Source organism: Castanea sativa, chromosome 2 (assembly GCF_040712315.1).
Source record: "Castanea sativa cultivar Marrone di Chiusa Pesio chromosome 2, ASM4071231v1".
In the NCBI taxonomy this organism is placed as follows: domain Eukaryota; kingdom Viridiplantae; phylum Streptophyta; class Magnoliopsida; order Fagales; family Fagaceae; genus Castanea; species Castanea sativa.
In genome coordinates, this window is record NC_134014.1 from 13279895 (window position 1) to 13298554 (window position 18660).

General features: G+C 36.4%; 2 protein-coding genes across 2 annotated transcripts; both read left to right on the plus strand.

Annotated features, from left to right (window-relative positions):
• Window positions 1–3502: 3502 nt before the first annotated feature.
• LOC142624695 (putative protein phosphatase 2C 42) lies at window positions 3503–7220 on the plus strand. Its single transcript, XM_075798405.1, has 4 exons — window positions 3503–4119; window positions 4962–5332; window positions 5663–5899; window positions 6743–7220. Exons 1-4 carry the CDS (start codon window positions 3795–3797, stop codon window positions 6953–6955), a joined length of 1146 nt encoding a protein of 381 aa, XP_075654520.1. The 5' UTR covers window positions 3503–3794; the 3' UTR covers window positions 6956–7220.
• A 2468-nt stretch (window positions 7221–9688) lies between these two features.
• On the plus strand, window positions 9689–18050 carry LOC142625574 (uncharacterized). Its single transcript, XM_075799210.1, has 16 exons — window positions 9689–10125; window positions 11125–11319; window positions 11413–11487; window positions 11595–11762; window positions 11839–12002; window positions 12747–12965; window positions 13155–13281; window positions 13777–13965; window positions 14317–14403; window positions 14562–14716; window positions 15646–15765; window positions 16663–16888; window positions 17073–17132; window positions 17251–17424; window positions 17510–17619; window positions 17764–18050. Exons 1-16 carry the CDS (start codon window positions 9937–9939, stop codon window positions 17927–17929), a joined length of 2424 nt encoding a protein of 807 aa, XP_075655325.1. The 5' UTR covers window positions 9689–9936; the 3' UTR covers window positions 17930–18050.
• The last annotated feature ends 610 nt before the right edge of the window (window positions 18051–18660 follow it).

The following is an 18660-nucleotide window of genomic DNA, read 5'->3' on the forward strand; positions in this document are numbered from 1 at the left end:
CAACAATTTTAAACAAATGAGAGTCTTCTAATGGAATGGTGGATAAGTGATGTGGTCCACCAGAAACTGTATAATTTCTCTATACGCAAAATTTTTGAGTTAGGCAATGTCCTTTTTTATTCTATTAAAGCCTCAATTGAAATATCAATCCCTTAGTTAAGCTTTCTTTTTATTTGCTTTGAAATGTAGAGGACTCTTTTAAGGTGAAAGTTTAAAATTAACCAAAATATATTATTAGTCCCTAAAGTTTACACATTGAGTAATTTTAGTCCTTATGTTTCAAATGAGTGATTTTAGTCACTAAAATTTTGAAAATGAGCTTCACTGGTCCTTTTGAAAACTTTTTTGTGTATGTAGCTAATGGAGCAATGTTATGGTTATGAGTCATTTTTAATGACGTGCCATCTACTCGGCCGGCATCTAATTTTGTCCACCTTTTCTTCTCTCTTTGTGTTACTTGGTCAACTTTGACGCCAAAACAAGTATGAGATCATCCAAAACTACCAGGCTCTTTAGGAAGTCTTTAACTAAGGTCTTTTTTTATTTAAATTGTTTCTTTTTTCCATCTTTTTTAATTGTAAATTTGGATATTTTACTTTTTTGACTTTTTCTACTTCATCCCTATCTATTAGATGTATCATCTTTCAGTATTAGAGTTTCTTTAAATCTTTGTTTTACGTGTTAGATTGTAACTCATTTTTCGGGGCTTATCACATTGAGGTGAGCATGCTCACGAAATGAAGGCCACTCGATAGTTTTGAGCTCATGCAATGGACTGTATTGCAATTTCATCGATGGAGCCATTTTGCATAAGTAATTTTAATGCAAAACGTGGTTCACCTTAAAAGGAGAACGTACAATACTATTGAGCTATAAAGGTTCTTGTGTTCTTAGGCTGCGTTTGTTTCGGCAGTAAATGGTTTTCGGGTGTAAAATGATTTCAGCTGAAAACATTTTCGGGAAAAGAAAATATTTTTAGGTGTTTGGTAACATTTGAAAAAATACTTTGAAAAATATTTTCAGGTGTTTGGTTGTCATCTTGAAAATATTATAGAAAATACATTTTGTATTTGTTGCTCACATTTTCTCACATTTTTTCAACTTCCAAACAAATATCATTTCCTGATCTAGAACAACAAAACCCAAAAAAAAAAAAAAAACTCATCAAATTTTCTCAATGAAGCACAACAAAACCCAAAAATAAAAAAAAGCTCATCATCAATTTTTCTCAATACAAATCATCAAAAACCAAATCCGGTCAGAGAGAACGAAGACAGAGAGAGAGAGAGAGAGAGGCGACTGGCGATGGCGAAGGGGAGATCGCGCGGGCGCGGTGCGGCGATGGCGAAGGCGAGATCGCGCGGGCGCAGTGCGGCGATGGCGAAGGCGAGATCGCGCGGCGCGGCGACTGGCGATGGCGAAGGCGAGATCGCGCGGCCCGGCGACTGGCGATGGCGAAGGCGAGATCGCGCGGCCCGGCGATGGCGATGGCGATGGCGATGGCGAAGGCGAAGGCGCGATCTCGCCGGCGCAGGTTGGGGCGCGGTCTCGCCGGCGCGGTCTGGGTGCTCTCTCTCTCTCTCTTCGTGCTCTGTGTCTTTGTTTCTTCGTGCTCTCTCTCTCTCTCTTTGTGCTCTGTGTGATAATTTTCTGGAAAATTTCAATTTGAAGGTAAAATAGACATGGAAAACGTTTTCCGGGTGGGGAGGGTTTATTTTCCGGTCAACTGATTTCATTTTCTGTTTGACCAAATTTTCAGGTGTTGCCAAACACCCGCAAATGCTGAAAATATTTTCCAGAAGTGATTTACTGTCGAAACAAACGGACCCTTAATGTCAAAGTTGATCATGGAAGGCAAAGAGAGGGAAGTAAAGACAGAACATTTAATGCCACATGTAATTTTTTTAATAAAAAGCTAGATATCATGTCATTAAAAATAAACCACATCAATGAATTGTTAGTCATGTACACAAAAAAAGTTTAGACAAAATGACTAATAGAGCATGTTCTTGAAACTTATTATGGATTAAAAACACTCATTTGGAAATTAGGGAACTAAAAGTGTTTAACATGTAAGCTTTAGGAATTAATATTTGATAAATCTAAATATAAATGATGTCACACAATTAAAAAATAATTATCATTCCTGGTATGGTGGAAATAGATTTAAAATAATGTATCACTATGCATGTCTTTGAATTGGTAAAATATTACATTTTCATATCATTATAAAATAAAGCCTCCCCCCATTTCAAAGTAAATGGCTTAGATCATTTTCCTTCAAAGGTGGCATGACGATATCATCGTAGAGCATGCTCCTCCCCCTATACGACTACATAATATAGTTGGAAATTTAAGAACTAGTGATCCACTCGAAACCTTTGAATCGCTAAGGTTGACTTTCATCCATATTTTTAAGGATGAATATTGCAATCCAACCTCCCTCTTTGCCTTTACACTAATCACCTAATCTTCATTTGGTCTGAAAAAACCTTTAAAACCCATTTGTACTACCTCAGGCAGGCAATAACTTCAAGGGCAATGAACATGCAGCGAAAACGACATTAACCCAAATCAGAAATGTTCTTGGCCTAACTTCCATGAAAGCTAAATCTATCACATTATAGCTCCAATGAGCTTGCTGCAGCCTCTAGCTAGAGAAAATCAATCCACCCAATTCCATCTCAAAAATCTTCCATGCCTAACTCCCACCTTTTCAGCCTGCCCATCAAAGCTAAACCATGCCCTCTTCTTCCATCAATTTGCCAATTGCCAAGTACTCTACATAGTAATTCAGCAAAGAAGATAACAAATGCAGACAAAGAATAGTGACATAGTAGCATTAGGAAAATTATATTTTAGCACCACTTTATACAATGGTCTCTTACAACATGTGGATCTCATGACCTGCATCTATGTAAGTGTGGTTACACATCACATATAACCATTATATAAAATAAAAATTCAATGGATAGAGTCTAATCTAATGCCTACCAAACGTGAGGGGAGGGTGGTCTACACACCAATTTTATGAGTCTTACATAGGAAAATGAGAGTATATACTTTTCTTTTTTAATATAAGAAAATGGTTTCTCAATTTTTGATCAAACAATTCTATTCATTGCTCATAAAATAATTCGAAAAACCCGTGTGTGTATATATATATTGAACTTAAAATTTAGGTTTATGTCATGCTCCAAATCAATGAGCTCACCACTTTGGATAAAATTAAGCAAGACCACATATAAGCTTGGTAAAATCCACCTTGTTTTGACCTTCAAAACAGAAACAACAAAAATAATTCCAAAACAAAGAAACCCAAAAAAAAAAAGTGGTTGTAAGAAAATGTGAAATCTCAAAAAAGAAAAAGAAAAGAAAAATGAAAGAGAGGGATGGAGAGATAGGAAAAAACAAAAAATACAAAAAAAAAAAACCTTGCATTATTGACAAAATAACAAGACCCAACACAACAAAAAGGGTTTGTTGCTTTCTTCTCTTCCCCCACACCATTTTTTCTCTCCCCCACAAAGAGAATGAGCGCTTCCCTCCCCTGTTCCTCTACCACCGAACACAACCCTCGCCCAATCTCCCTCTGGTAACGTGCGCACCCACCTCCCTCTTAACCTGCGCACCCCACCTCCCACATCTTTATAAAACCTGGGCTTTCCTTTTAACTCTTTTCTCTCTGTCAAACTTGGAGGACCACTCCGATTCCGATTTTGAATTCGAAGAAGAATAAGATTGAAGAAGGTTCTAGGGCTCGAGTTGGGGTTAGGGTTTTTGAGAGATGTGGGATGCTTCAGGCATTGATGAATCTGCTCTCTCTGTGCTGGAAGCCATTCGGGCAGCACGACGGTGAGAAACTCGATCAAATCGGTGTGATCGGAGCAGCCAATTTCGTCGGAAGAGAAGGTAGAGATGGATTGCTTTGGTACCGCGATATCGGAAGGTACGCCACCGGAGATTTCTCCCTGGCCGTCGTCCAAGCCAACCTCGTCCTCGAAGACCAGTTTCAGATCGAGTCCGGTCAATTCGGTACCTTCGTCGGCGTCTACGACGGTCACGGTGGCCCCGAGGCCGCTCGCTACGTCTGCGATAACATGTTCAATCATTTCCAAGGTTCGTGATTTCGAAACCCTATATAGAAACTCTCTTTTAGGGTTTTGTGGTTTCAAATTCGCCACGTCTTAAACCTATATCTATGTGATTAAGAAAGGGAGAGAGAAGAATGTTCAATTTTGCGTGATTTTGTGGTTTTGAACTGTTTGTTATTAGTGAATTCTGTGTGTGCATGATCAATTTTCTTTCTCGTGAGCTTTTGATAAAGTTGTGTTTTTTTTTTATGGGGGGGCTTTTGAAATTTTAGATTGCGAAATGCAAAGTATCTATCTCATACAGTTGAAAGAGGACTTTTACTGTACAAATGTGTGGTTCTCTTTGATTATTGTGTGTTTAGGAAGTACTTTTCCTGCCTAAAAGTGAGTGGAACAATGTTTTAAGAATTGAACCTGTCTAAACTCTACAGCCCCAGAATTTGCTTATTGGGTTTATGCCTTTTTTTTTATTTTTTTAATTAAAAACGAATAATCTGTTTGTTTATTTTTCGCTTGATATGTTGGTCATGTTGGGAGTGATTCGTGCACAACTCTAAAAAAAAGAGTAACTTGATTCAAGTTTAGGGAATGCAAAAAAAAAAAAATGGTAGAGAAGGCCAAAAATAACATCAATAGGAGTAGTAAAAAAATTACATGTCAATTAAGGAAGTAATAGAGCGTATGACTTCAGATATAATAGAAAGATGGAAAATAATACATGTGGCTGACCCTAACTAGTTTATTGAGGATCAAAAGTCAATCTCAAAATTTTGGGACTAAGACTTGGTTGTTGTTTTTTTTTATTTAGTTTTTGATAGAGAGGGAGACTTTCTTATGTTGGCTATCTTAGGCTTTGTGTTTATGCAGCAACATTAGCTGAGGTGGGGGGAGTTGTGACAGCTGATACCATCCAGAGAGCATTCCTCCAAACAGAGGAAGGGTTTACTGCTCGTGTATCGGAGTCATGGAGTACTCAACCCAATATGGCAACTGTTGGGTCATGCTGTCTGGTTGGAGTTATATTTCAGCGGACTCTTTTTGTGGCAAACCTAGGAGATTCCCGCGTTGTGTTGGGCAAGAAAGTTGGCAACACTGGTGGAATTGCTGCCATACAGTTATCAACAGAGCACAATGCAAACTTTGAGGATGTCAGGCAGGAGCTTAAGGAGTTACACCCTAATGATCCTCAAATTGTTGTCCTTAAGCACGGAGTTTGGAGAGTAAAAGGCATTATTCAGGTAATGCTGGATTGTGTAATATTTATTTAAGAACCTATTGTATTAGAGTTTGCATAAGGGTTGCTTGTAATCTCCGGTGTATCATTTGGTTTATAGAATTTAGTTTTAGTTGTGCAGAAAATCCAGAACAGTTTTGTTACTTATAAAAAAAAAATCCAGAACAGTTTTATAATTTCTATTATTCTGCATTAGTATCAATTCTTGGAAACAACTGTGTTTTTTATCTTCATTTTTCGCAAGTTCTTGCAACTATTCTAATTTGTATAATTTGACCATTATCACTCTTCAAGTGATGTCTTGTCACTGACTTTACTGTTGTGCTTGATGCAGGTTTCAAGATCTATAGGCGATGTATATATGAAACATGCCCAGTATAACAGGGAACCAATTAATGCAAAATTTAGACTTCCAGAGCCAATGGACATGCCGATCATGTCTGCCACCCCAACTATTATTTCGCATCAACTCCAAGCAAATGATTCTTTCCTTATATTTGCATCAGATGGTCTATGGGAGCACTTGAGCAATGAAAAAGCTGTGGATATTGTCCACAATCATCCACATGCAGTAAGAGTTTGTCCTGTATAATCTAATATTTTTGTTTAATTCTGTATTGGGTGCTAGTTTGATTGTTGACTGATTGGGATATTCTTAATCAAGCTAGATGTCTACTGGAAAAAGTATTGGAATTATCATGATCACATGCACTCATGATGTATGTGCCAATATTCTTTTTGGTTGACGATTTAAATTTTATTTTACAGTCTCTCTCTGCTTGATTGCAATTTCTTATGCTCATTCATATGTTATCTTGTAGTATTCTGTTGGCTATGTTTTCTGGATGCCCAAGTTCATAATTAATCTTCCTTTAACTTGATTTCTTGCTACATTTAGCGTGCTGTCAACACATGGGAGTGTATGAGCTATTAAGACCATTACAATATTCTTTTTGGTTTACATGCTTCTTGTGAATCATTTAGTCATTGATGATTGAGCTGACTTGTTCTGTGCATTTTATTAATGCTATGAACCTGCAGTTATTATAAATCCCCCTACTTCTTGAAAAATGAAAATATAGTTGTTTTAATAAGCTAGCTTCCAATTTGTATTGCCATTAGAGCTATTGCGGGGTTTTGGGTGAATGTTTAGCTATGCTTTAATGCTGTTAATATTAACCAAGGAAATTCTGCTGCATGATTTTTTTTTATTGGCCCCAATTGCAAACGAGTGGGGCATTTGAACTTAGGTTCTCCTTGTGGGAAGAACCAGGCAATTCCACTAAGCTACAATAGAAAAGTTTGATTCAATTTTACTCATTTGCTAATGTTTATTTCCACATGTCCTATGAGATTGTTGGGGTAGTTATGCTTGTCCTGAATCTTGTGGTGCTCATTAGCTTCTTGAATGCAGGGAAGTGCTAAAAGGCTTGTCAAGGCTGCCCTACAAGAAGCGGCAAGAAAACGAGAAATGAGATATTCAGATCTTCGCAAAATTGATAAGAAGGTTCGACGCCATTTTCATGACGATATAACTGTTATTGTTTTGTTCCTAAACCACGACCTTATATCCAGAGGGATGGTGCTAGAACCCCCACTCTCAATCCGAAGTGTTCATGATCACTGATGATTTATGAAAGCAAAACATATTTCTGCTTCCTCTGATTTTGGCTGACATCCAGAAAACAGCACTACCGCCACAGATATGCTTTGATACATGGCTTGAGAGCAGCACTGACAAAGCAGTTGCACTTCTGGGATAATTATACTGAGATTACTTATCTGAAGAGGCTTAAAATTTGTATAATGTTGTGAGAAATAACTTTGATTATTACAATTTCATGTAATACACTGATATAGTTTTATTTCATTGCATGTTCTTTGTTTTCAAATTACTAAACCCATATTTAGGTAGTTTTAGCTTGTCTATATGTATTATTAACATTTTGGTAACATTATGGTTAATATATCTGCCACTGGATGTGCAGAAATATATGGTTTATTCAAGAAAACGTAGATAGGATTATCATCCATAAGCGCTGTGACTCTGCTGTCTGCTAATTCCAATATAGTGAGCCAGTGGGGTGAGGTCAGTCCAAGATGGGTTCCAGGAGACGATTCAGACGCTTAAACAAGTTTTGTTGACTTGTGCTATAGGGAGTGGTGGATGCTTTCTGCCCGTGTGAACCCTGCTTTCTGCCCGTGTGAACCCACCACTTTTTGTCCAGGCAATCGTATATCCAATTTCGTAACTTATTGACTTTTTGCCAATGGTGTTGTCGCAAGTTAGAGGGACTCAATTGCATGATAGATTTCATAACTTAAAGCAACTGGAAGTGGTGAATACTTTTTGCTCATTCGGGCCTTTTACTTTTTGTTGACCATTAACAATTGCATAAGTCAGCAGACATTGGATGATGGTGAAAATATGGTTGTGGCTGAGAATTGGAATGACTTGGTTTTGAATTTAATGAACATGCCAGAATTTGATCGAAGTTGTAACGAGCCCGACATTGGAAAGTAGAAACTCGTTGTAGTATGCTAGATTGCTAGTAGTCCAAGTTCCAACAATTAAAATTATCTAACTATTTGAAGGCAACAAACCTACGATCAAGACTCAAGAGTTTTGTAGCATTGACTACTGATTGGTCTCTTTATCATAAGTTGGGTTTTTCAAACTACTTCTCCACTAGGGATGGCTGGTTGGAAAAAAAATGAGTCTCATCTTATACACGCTGTTTTGTGTGGATTCTCCCTAACTGATGAAGGAGACAAATATTGCTTGTTCCACCTATAATAAATTTATATTTTTTTAATAAATATTTAAAATTATATATAATTTAAAATGTTTTATACAATTTTTTAAAACCCATATTTCTAAAATAGTTTTATTTATTCTATTATCATTCTAAAATACTCTCTTTCTTAGAATTCTTGCAAGAGTTGTATTAGAAAAATAACAATATTTCACTTTATTTTTACAAAATAATAATAATAATAATAATAATAATAATAATAATAATAATAATAATAATATCATCGGTGAGTCTAAGTCTAATATTTTTTTTTTTAACCACTGACACCTAGATGTTGTGAAAATTATTCTCAAAAAATAAAAAAATAAAAAAGAAAGAAAGAATTAAGATGTGAAAATCGTTCTTAGCTTCTATTTTTCTCTCTCTTTTCTCTCTATCTTGTCAAAACATGTCTCATCAAAAAATCACAAAATACTTTTCGCTCAAGTATATCCTATAGCACGAGATTTTCCCGCCCCAAAACAGGGACAGGCACCCTTGATTTGATCCATCTCAGTAGTTAGATTTCGGCAAAATTTGCTAAATAGTCCTATGCGCACCCAAATACTGTCTAATGGGCCAACCGAGCTATTGGGCTCACAATTTATTTAGTATTATGGGTTTATGGATTTCCTACAATAGGTAATTCCTTTTAGTAAATCAAAGCCCACCAAGGTAGATTATCTCATTTGCCAAACACACCGACAGTAGATTTCTTCACTCAACTTCTCTCTCTTCTCCACTCCTTACTTTCAATTGTCCAACCCCTTGTTCTCTTCCCTTTCTCCTATTTAAAGCATTTCTATAGTGGGTTAATGATGATTGTTTTTTGATGCCACTCGTGTGGAGGGGGGGGGGGGCATTTTGATTATTCCTAACAAGAACAGACCACTTTGGGAATAGGAGCTAAAACGTTGGAACTAGTGTTAGACGCCGAAGGATGCTCAGTGGCGATCTTTCCCAAGGCACTATCGGCGCACCGAGGTTCAACAAAGTTGTGGCAGCACCAAGACCGTCTACCATGCAAAGGAATCAACAATGGGCTGGTGCCCATGGGCCGTTCAAAAACTGGTCTCATGGGATAATAGGCTCAAGGCCAGATATTGCTTATAGACCGTTTGGATTTGGGCCCAAAGGAAAAAATGGCCTATAGCCGAATACAGTACAAGTACCATTTTAAAAAAAAAATTGGTGAATAGCATTCGGCTGAAATTAATTAGTTAAATAGACTGTTTTATAAACTCGAGTTCCAACCAAACTCAAGTTTCAACCCAAACTTGAATTCCAAAAACAGTTTACTGAACTAATTAACTTCATCCGTGTGCAACTTTCCTAAATTTTTTTCTAAAAACATACTATTTGGCAAATTTTTTCATTAGATTTCTATCCCCACTTGTAAGATGAGAAGAGAGACCAAAATAAATAAATAAAAGCCTGACTATATTAGAATCTCAACGGGGTCGGCCCAGTGAGGAAATGGGACAGGGTAGCCCAACCCAGTATGAAATAAAATAGTAGAGTAATTGTAATCCTGTAATTATTCAGACAAGCAAGGGTATTTTTGAGAAGATTTTCACATTCACTGACTCTCCAATGGACTGAGAGAGAGAGAGAGAGATAGGCCTGACTCTGACTGTCCCCAACGGGTAACCTAAGCTCAATAACCCCCCGATTGTGCTCGACGGAACACGATATCGATATCAATATCAATTCAACATTTTATTCATTTTCAGCTTTCATATATATGTCAAAGACCAGTACAGTACTCCAATCGCATAACAAGATTTGAGCTAATTTTGTTTCCTACACAGTCATGGCTCAGAGATGGAGCTCAATTCTAATGGTGGCTCTGAATCTACTTCTAATTGTCAATCAATCAGAATCGGCACCTCAAGCATTTCGGCGAGACCCTGGGCACCCTCAGTGGCACCACGGTGCCTTTCACGACGTTAGAGATAGCATCCGATACGATATCCGTCGCCTGCTCCACACTCGCGCTGAGGTATCACTCTCTTTTTCTTCTTCTTCTTCTTCTTCTTCTTCTTCTCCGCCTCCGCGTCTTTTATTTTCTCACTTCGATTTTAGGTTTATACAGAAAAATTAAGCCAATTATTCATCATATTGATTTTTCTTTCTTTTTCTTAATCGAATGGTAATGAGAGAAATACAAATATATCTACGGCTTGAAATTTCGTAAAATTTCTCAGAGATTTAAAATGAGTTATTCAATCGCTGTTAACCGGTGTTGTAAACTAAGAGCTCGATCTGACCGAATGAGCTGTCTGGAAATGTAGACGTTTCTATGCTCCATTTTGTTCTTCTCTCTCTCTCTCTCTCTCTCTCACTCTCTCTCTCTCTCTCTCACACACACACACACACACACACATATATATATATGCATGTCTGCGTAAATATATGTTTTTGTGTGTGTAAGTTTCTATGGTCCGTTTGGTTCTTCACATACATACATATGTATATGTGTGTATAAGAGTATATTGATCCATTTTGCTCTTCCAATAGATACATCATACATGCATACATGTATCTATATATTATTGGATGTGAATTTTAAAAACTTAATCGTTGGATTGCATGCTTTTTGTGTTCTTAACACTCATGTCAAATTTTGTTTAAATCGGATGTTATTTACTATTCGGTCAATAAACTTACTATTTATGCATAATTTTAGATCACAAAAGCTTAAAATTTAAACTTTTGTTTGATGACATAGCTATTGAGTTTTGATTTTCTTGAAATTTTGCAAGCATGGAGAATATGATAAGAACATGCAATCCAACAGCTAGATTTTCAAAATTCACGTCCAATAAAAAAAGATATCGGCTAGTTCGGAGAGAAACCTTTTCCATATGTATTGTCTTGGTCTATTTACTTGAAATAGCTTTGAGATCGTCGTTGCTTTAACTGATGTGCTTGATTTAGAAGTCGAATTGTTCATGTTTGTGCTTTGAATGTTTTGCTCATGCAAATAAGTGGGGTGCAGGTCCCATTCCATGTTCCGCTTGAAGTAAATATAGTCCTCATTGGTTTCCAAGCCGATGGAGGCTATAGGTACACAGTAGATCCACAAAAATTGGAAGAGTTTCTCAGGGTCGGCTTCCCAACCCACAGGCCATTGTGCCAAGAGACAGGCGAGCATCTCGATATCGAGCATAACATTGTTTATAACACATTTCATGTAAGCTTCACAAAATTTATCATCTCCAAAAGAGTCATATTTTGCACGACTTCTATTGTTCAATTTCATCATCTTTTTTCTTCCTCACCACAGGCTGGACAGGCAGAATTTATAGTGCTTGAGAAATCACTGAAAGAGGCCATGGTTCTAGCTGGAACTGCACGAGAGGTGACCACTGTAGTGTTTATTATTTACCGGTGTTCATAATTGTTTGTGGAAAAGATAAGATAATTATTTTTCTTTGATTATGTTCTAAAATATATTTAAACTTTTAGGCTGATTATGGAAGGGAGCTTCCATTGTTCGAGGTAGAAGCAACAGTTGTCGAACCCATATTTCATAACCTGTATTCCTACCTTTTTGACGTGGACAATGTTCGATATTCCGCTGGGGAGATGGATAGACCTATGCCTACTGTGATATTTATTGTCAACTTTGATAAGGTATACTGTGCAGTCCTTATTCTTTAGTTGTGTTCCCCGTGGCTGTGTGATTGATGCGATCTGATATTCTTTGCAGGTAAGAATGGATCCTAGGAATAAGGAAACTGATCACGACAGTTTTATGTATGGAAAAATTACCCAGCTAACAGAGGAGGATATGAAAAAACAAGAGGGTGAATACATATATCGTTATCGATATAATGGAGGAGGAGCATCTCAAGTTTGGCTTGGCTCTGGCAGGTATGGTTGACAGAATATAATGAGTGGAAAAACATGGTCTTGAAATTGGTCCAGTTAGGCTTCTGTATCTTTTTTCTGCACTATTTTGATTTATTTCCTGAATTTATTCAATGCTGTCAAATAATCTTGTCAAATACATTTCAGTTAGCACAGACCATAGAGCAATTCCATCATATCTCACAAAGCTTTTGTGAAGCTCAGGCCTAACCCGATGAAAATGAATACCACTTTGTTAATGATGACTTTACATGTTGGGTTTAGAAATGAATACCTATGTCATGAACTGTGTTTTGAAATTCATTTAATCTAACGTAGATTGAACCCAGGACATAAGATATATTGTAAGATGGACTTATAATATTTATAATATTTATGTTGTTTGAAATTTTGTCAACAGTGGTGGAGTGGTGCTACTACAATTACTGACAATTCTGTTGTAACGATAGAGTGACTACTTCATTTAATTGCAAACTTATCTCCTGCATTATTCATCCCCAATACTATCAAGTTATTCAATAGTGGTTATATTGATAGTTGCTCATCATTGTTGTCACCAACCTTGTATAGTAAATGATATTTGAAACTGTACAAGTATCTCATAAAATATTCTATTGAATTAGATAATTTATGTGTTGAGTTCTCTGTTTTCACTGTATTTGAGGGCAATACTAACTTGCTCCTTCCCATTTCTCTCACTCTGTGTGTGTGTTTTTCTGGGTCTAACTGTCTGCCTACACTATCCAGATTTGCTGTGATTGACCTTTCAGCAGGCCCATGTACATATGGGAAGATTGAGACTGAGGAGGGGAGTGTTAGTTCTAGAACACTGCCACGGTTACAGCATATGATATTTCCAGGTGGTTATGGTCCAGCTACTGGTCATTCTACCTCTGATATTTTCATTGGACAGCTAGCCTCTTTGATATCAACCACAATTGAGCATGTTATAGCTCCAGATGTTAGGTACTTCTTCTATTTCTTGTTGTTTCCAAGTGCACATATCACTTTTTTTGCTGAATTTTCACTTTCTTTTACTCATGAACTATATTCACACATACACTGTTGGGTCATTGTTTGAATATCTGACATGCAGTATCTCAATTCTGTACCTTTTGTCCAATCCAATCATATGTTTATCATTTGTGGACTCAGGTTTGAAATTGTTGATCAGACAACACGGTTGCTTGTACCTATAATTGTCCTGCAAAATCATAATCGATATAATATCTTGGAGAAAGGTCACAATTACAGTATTAATATTGAAGCAATTGAGGCGGAGGTGAGTTTTACCTTATGCTTGCTCATGACTTATGTGTTGAAAATGTTGTTGTTCTTTGGGTAATGATTAGACAATTAACTATGGTTAGAGCTATACAAACAGAAAGGAAGTATCTCTACATTCCTCTAGCTAGCCTGAAGTGCTTGGATCTAGGCTAGTGGTTGAGTTGAGTGATCTAGGGATTCCAAAAATTGTTTCATTTGCACAATGTCTCTGGTCATGCTTCAACAGGCAACAGAAAATTCAGTGTATTTTTTCAGTGACTAAATACAGAATAAAATCCAATTTCTTCCAAAGTGGGGGTTTATGCAGTCTTTTACTACTTAGATGTTGTTCTTGAAAAGTGATACAGATTTTTTGACTCGTATGATTTTTGAGGTTGAATGACTGACAAAAATTTTCCTGAATAATTTCACCATTACTCATTTTTCTTTTTGATTAAGTAAACCAATAAACACTTTGTAAGTTTGTGTTGTCTGGTATTCTCTGTCTCAGCTTAAGAAGATGGTTCATGATGGACATGAAGTAGTCATGGTTGGGGGTTCACATTCATTACACCGGCATGAGAAGTTGTCTATTGCTGTTTCAAAAGCAATGCGAGGCCATTCCCTGCAAGAAACAAAGAATGATGGGCGTTTCCATGTTCATACCAGGACATTTCTGGATGGCGCCATTCTTAAAGAAGTGGGTATTTTCTTTCTTATATCAATATTTCTCTACTTCTTAAATCACCTGGATTTTAAGTATTGAATGATGTGATTATCGATCACTTGTGGTGAAAATTGAAAATGGCGAAAGCATTCCCATTTGTTTTTAGTCACTAGAAAAAACTCATCTTTGTAATGTTCAATGGTCATGAAAAGCTTACAAGGGACATTTACAGCTCACTTTTAGCACTAGATGTTGCCAAAGATGAAATTTTTGAGTAGCCATTATCTTTTTGACATCATGACAATGCTTGTAGTTCCTTTGCTGAATGAAAACTATTATTTATACATTCTTCCTCACATTTTTACTTGAAAATACTTATTGCAGGAGATGGAAAGATCTGCTGATGTGCTTGCTGCTGGTTTGCTTGAGGTGGCTGATCCATCTCTCTCAAATAAATATTTCCTCCGCCAGGTTAGTGGGAAGCTTATAGATTTTGGTTAATGTGTGGAATGTCAGGAGTGATTTACATTTGGCCTTTCTTATGGACTTTCTTTGCATAAAGACCATATTATATTCCATGCCTTTGTTCCCTCCTCTTATTGCCCTGAAATGTGTTCTGTTTCCCACAGCACTGGATGGATGACTCCGAGGGTTCAAGTGATTCCATACTAAAGCATAAACCCCTTTGGGCTAGTTACGACTCAAAACGAGGCACGAAGAAAAAGAAAATAGAAAAGAAACAGGGGGATCTGACCCGTACTTATGGAACAAGAGTAATTCCTGTGTAAGCATGCCTCCTTGTCTTGCACTGTGGTTTACCATTTTTATACCATTTTTTGCATTGGTGCTTTACACATGCACCTAATGGGTCATGAACCAAAGACCTCACCCTCCGTCTAGGACTTATAAGGAGAGGAAGTGCCAATTGAGCTAAAGCTCATTGGCACAATTTTTATACCATTTTCACACTAAGTATATCTTCATTATAGTCATATCATCTTAATTCTATTGAGTATGCCTTGCTCATTTTTCTTGCTGTATTTTGAGATGATCGTACAAAATTAGCATAACAGTAATCCATTTAGTTGTGATATACTATTCCACCTTATGTAAGTACTTTAGAAAGACATTATTTTGGGATCCATAGCCAACCCCAAAATTTTGGGACTAAGGCTTTATTTGTTGTTTGTTTGTTAGTAGAAAGCAATGATACGTAATAGCTGTCAGGGAACTGATTTCCTTGTGGTTCCTATGTTTTTCACTGTAGATTAGATTCATCATAATTAATTTGCATATTTGAAATGACATTTTCAGGCTCTTTGTAACTGCCACATCCAACAATAGTGTTTACCTTTATCTTGTAGTTGACACTATGGTGCTGGTTAATGATGTAGAATTGTTTCTGTTCCCCTTAATCATTCTTTCTATAAAGTCTAAGGTTTAAAAGCTCTAGAATTGGTTAGCCACGTTGCTGCAGAACTTCGTAAGGCTCAATTCATAATGTGTTATGAAATTTAGCTTCAATAAATTGTAGGGCAAATTTGTAGGCAAGGGCTTGGTGTTAATCACATCAGACTAATTAGACTTTATGTGCACTGATGACCATATTTTTGTATAACTTGTATTGATAATTGTAGATGCTTTAGAATTTTTTTTTTTTCATGTAAGAGCAATTGATCATATTTTTAAATGTGATGAGCTCGTTTCCTGCAGCTTTGTGTTATCATTGGCTGATGTGGATGCTCAACTTATGATGGAAGATGAAAGTCTTGTATGGACGAGCAATGATGTTGTCATTGTACTTGAGCATCAAAGTGAAAAGATACCTCTTAGGTGAGTGGCTACTGCTTGTTTCTGGCTATCAGCTTCACAGCTTTGTTGAATATATCCTGTACAGTCCTTTTTTTTATAGATATATCCTGCATAAACATTTATCAAAAATATTTTTTTAAATTCCATAAACTCATCCCACCTTGGGCCACGTCAATAGGTAAATAGTAATAGTCTTTTTATGGTGAGCTACTTTGTATATTACCCTTATTCTGTTTGGGGATTTGTATAATCCATTGATTTATAACGAGGTGAATGCTTTTTCAGTAACTCAACAAAGCCCTTTTTTTGTCTTTCATTGTCAGACCTATAACTTTTATGCAGTTCCAGTCCCTGCTCAATCCCAACCCCCCAATTACCTGAAGCTGCTTGTGCAAAACCTTTTTGTCTATTATTTTTTCTTGCTAGTAACTCATTCAAAGATCCACAGTGGAGCTACACTCTTAATGGATGTATTGCACGTTTGCAACTGGAAATTTGGACTAGAAACACGCTTGGCCTTCTAGCCTGTAAATATACTTTTTCCATCAGTTCAATAGATATACATTGATCAAGCTGTATCATATAATTTAAGCTCTATTGCTATTAATCTTTCCTTAGTTCTATGAGTTTTAACTTTTAACTTTTCTGCATCACTATCACTGTGGGTCAACTAAGATTTTAATAATGGCCGCATTCAGGTATTTATTTGTCATCCATGTGGCTATTCTGCTAATGACGTTGTAGGTCTATCTTGTGCTTGTCCTTGAGAATGTAAACATGCAGCCTTTCATTCATTGCACAATACAAAAATGTTACTTTGTCAGCATTGCATTATGATCTCAGATTGATTAAGCTAATATGTATGGCTTTCCTCAGAGTTATGGGTTTTTCTAAATATTTGATTGTTCTGTTTGACAGTTATGTTTCAGAAAAAGAAAGAAGGCATGTTGTTCCATCACAGGCACAGCGCCACATATTGGCAGGGCTTGCTTCTGTCGTGGGTGGATTGAGTGCACCATATGAGAAGGCTTCTCATGTACATGAGAGGCCAGTTGTGAATTGGCTTTGGGCTACTGGTTGTCATCCATTTGGACCATTTTCCAATACTTCTCAAATCAGTCAAATACTTCAAGATGTGGCATTGGTAAGGCCAACTTATCACACCGAAGTATTCATAAATATCACCAGACTTAGTTTATTGATGCTTCATTATTATAGTGAATAGAAAGTTTTGGTCTTTTTCTTTTGACGTTATTGGAAAGGAAAATAAATATCTTTTGTAGGACTATGGCCCTATGGGTATCTGAACTATATATTCTTGTTTGCAGAGGAACACAATATATGCACGTGTAGATTCTGCGCTTCACAGAATTCGTGAAACATCAGATGTGAGTTAATCTCAGTTCAATCATATTTAATTTGTATATTTACTTATTTAGATATTCAGCAAAAAAAAAAAAAAAGTTTATTTAGATGCTTAAATAGAGTCCTGTCCATTCTGTACAGGCTGTTGAAGTTTTTGCTGCAGAACATCTCAAAACCCCACTTGGTGAACCTGTGAAGGGCAAGAAAAACAAGACAACCACTGAGCTCTGGTTGGAGAAGTTCTACAAAAAAACAACCAACCTGCCTGAACCTTTTCCCCATGAATTAGTTGAACGTTTAGAGAAATACTTGGATGTAAGTCAGTTTTAAGCCAAACTCAAGTTCTCTTTAAACTGTTTCACTTTTAATATATGTTGCTTTTTTGTCACTAAATACACAGAGCCTTGAGGAGCAGCTTGTAGACTTGTCTGCCTTGTTATATGATCACCGGTTACAAGATGCAAATTCTAACAGTTCAGCAATTCTACAGAGCTCCATATTTACCCAGCAGTAAGTTATCCTGAAATATAGTTTCTGTAATCGTTCTGATTCCATGTTTTCATTTATTTCTTCTGTATGAATTTTCTAGAGTAACTTCTTGAGTTTGATCTTTCTGAATTTTAATGATATGACCCTGGGAATTTTGGGCTGCAGGTATGTAGAACATGTCTTGTCTAATGAGAGGGAAAAGATGAGATGCTGCGAAATTGTTTACAAATATCCTGTGCAATCTTCCCAAACTTACATCTATGGAGGCATTCTTCTTGCTGGATTCTTTGTATACTTTCTTGTCATATTTTTTTCAAATCCCGTGCACTGACGTTAAACCATAATCCCTGGACTAATACATCAATTTTCCAAAGCTTTTAGATGCTCTTAATGTAGAAGAAATGCATATTTCAACTCATACCAAATCCAAAAAGATCAAAAGATTTTGATTATACCATCGTTATATAGTTCCTACTTCATAGTACAGACAGTTAGTAGCAAAATCGGGGCAGTCAACCTATCAAAAACTATTGTCTGGGAACTGTTATCAGTAGATTAGATTGACTGTGACCTTCCTTAATGAATGTCAGCTAGTCCATGACTGTGGTTACACCTGCACTTACACTAGAGTGTGCTCTCTTCAGGTGTATCCTTTTATGCTTTATAAAGCAGTTGTCATGGGAACTGTTAAGTTCAATTACTATTTGAACTGTTTCATGGATGGCAACAAAATTGAAAATAATATTATTCTAATATTATTTGTTATTTAAATTAGCATGGTTTTAAAGTTATTTGGAACTATTGTCTGTTTTTTACGTCTTTCCAAAATATGGTTTCGACATTCTATTTGAAACGTTAATGTCGTGTCTTCACTTAAAAATCATAAGTTAAATCACTAAATAACTTTAAAACATTTGCAATTCAAATAGTAATTAATAAAATAATAGTATTTTTCAAAATAAACCCCTTCTTTCAATAACTCAATATTAGATATTTCAAGATTAGATTTGTAGTATCTAACCTGGAAATCAGCATTTCCAATCTCTTTAAAAAACCGGTATC

What these genes read in the sequence shown, in the direction of transcription:
- LOC142625574 (XM_075799210.1), top strand. Translation starts at nt 9,937, where the DNA reads ATGGCTCAGAGATGGAGCTCAATTCTAATGGTGGCTCTGAATCTACTT. An exon ending in TAGCTGGAACTGCACGAGAG is followed by an intron (nt 11,488 to 11,594) that starts GTGACCACTGTA and finishes TTAAACTTTTAG; the next exon opens with GCTGATTATGGAAGGGAGCT. An exon ending in TACTTCAAGATGTGGCATTG is followed by an intron (nt 16,889 to 17,072) that starts GTAAGGCCAACT and finishes TCTTGTTTGCAG; the next exon opens with AGGAACACAATATATGCACG.
- LOC142624695 (XM_075798405.1), top strand. Translation starts at nt 3,795, where the DNA reads ATGCTTCAGGCATTGATGAATCTGCTCTCTCTGTGCTGGAAGCCATTC. An exon ending in CATGTTCAATCATTTCCAAG is followed by an intron (nt 4,120 to 4,961) that starts GTTCGTGATTTC and finishes GTGTTTATGCAG; the next exon opens with CAACATTAGCTGAGGTGGGG. An exon ending in TCCACAATCATCCACATGCA is followed by an intron (nt 5,900 to 6,742) that starts GTAAGAGTTTGT and finishes TCTTGAATGCAG; the next exon opens with GGAAGTGCTAAAAGGCTTGT.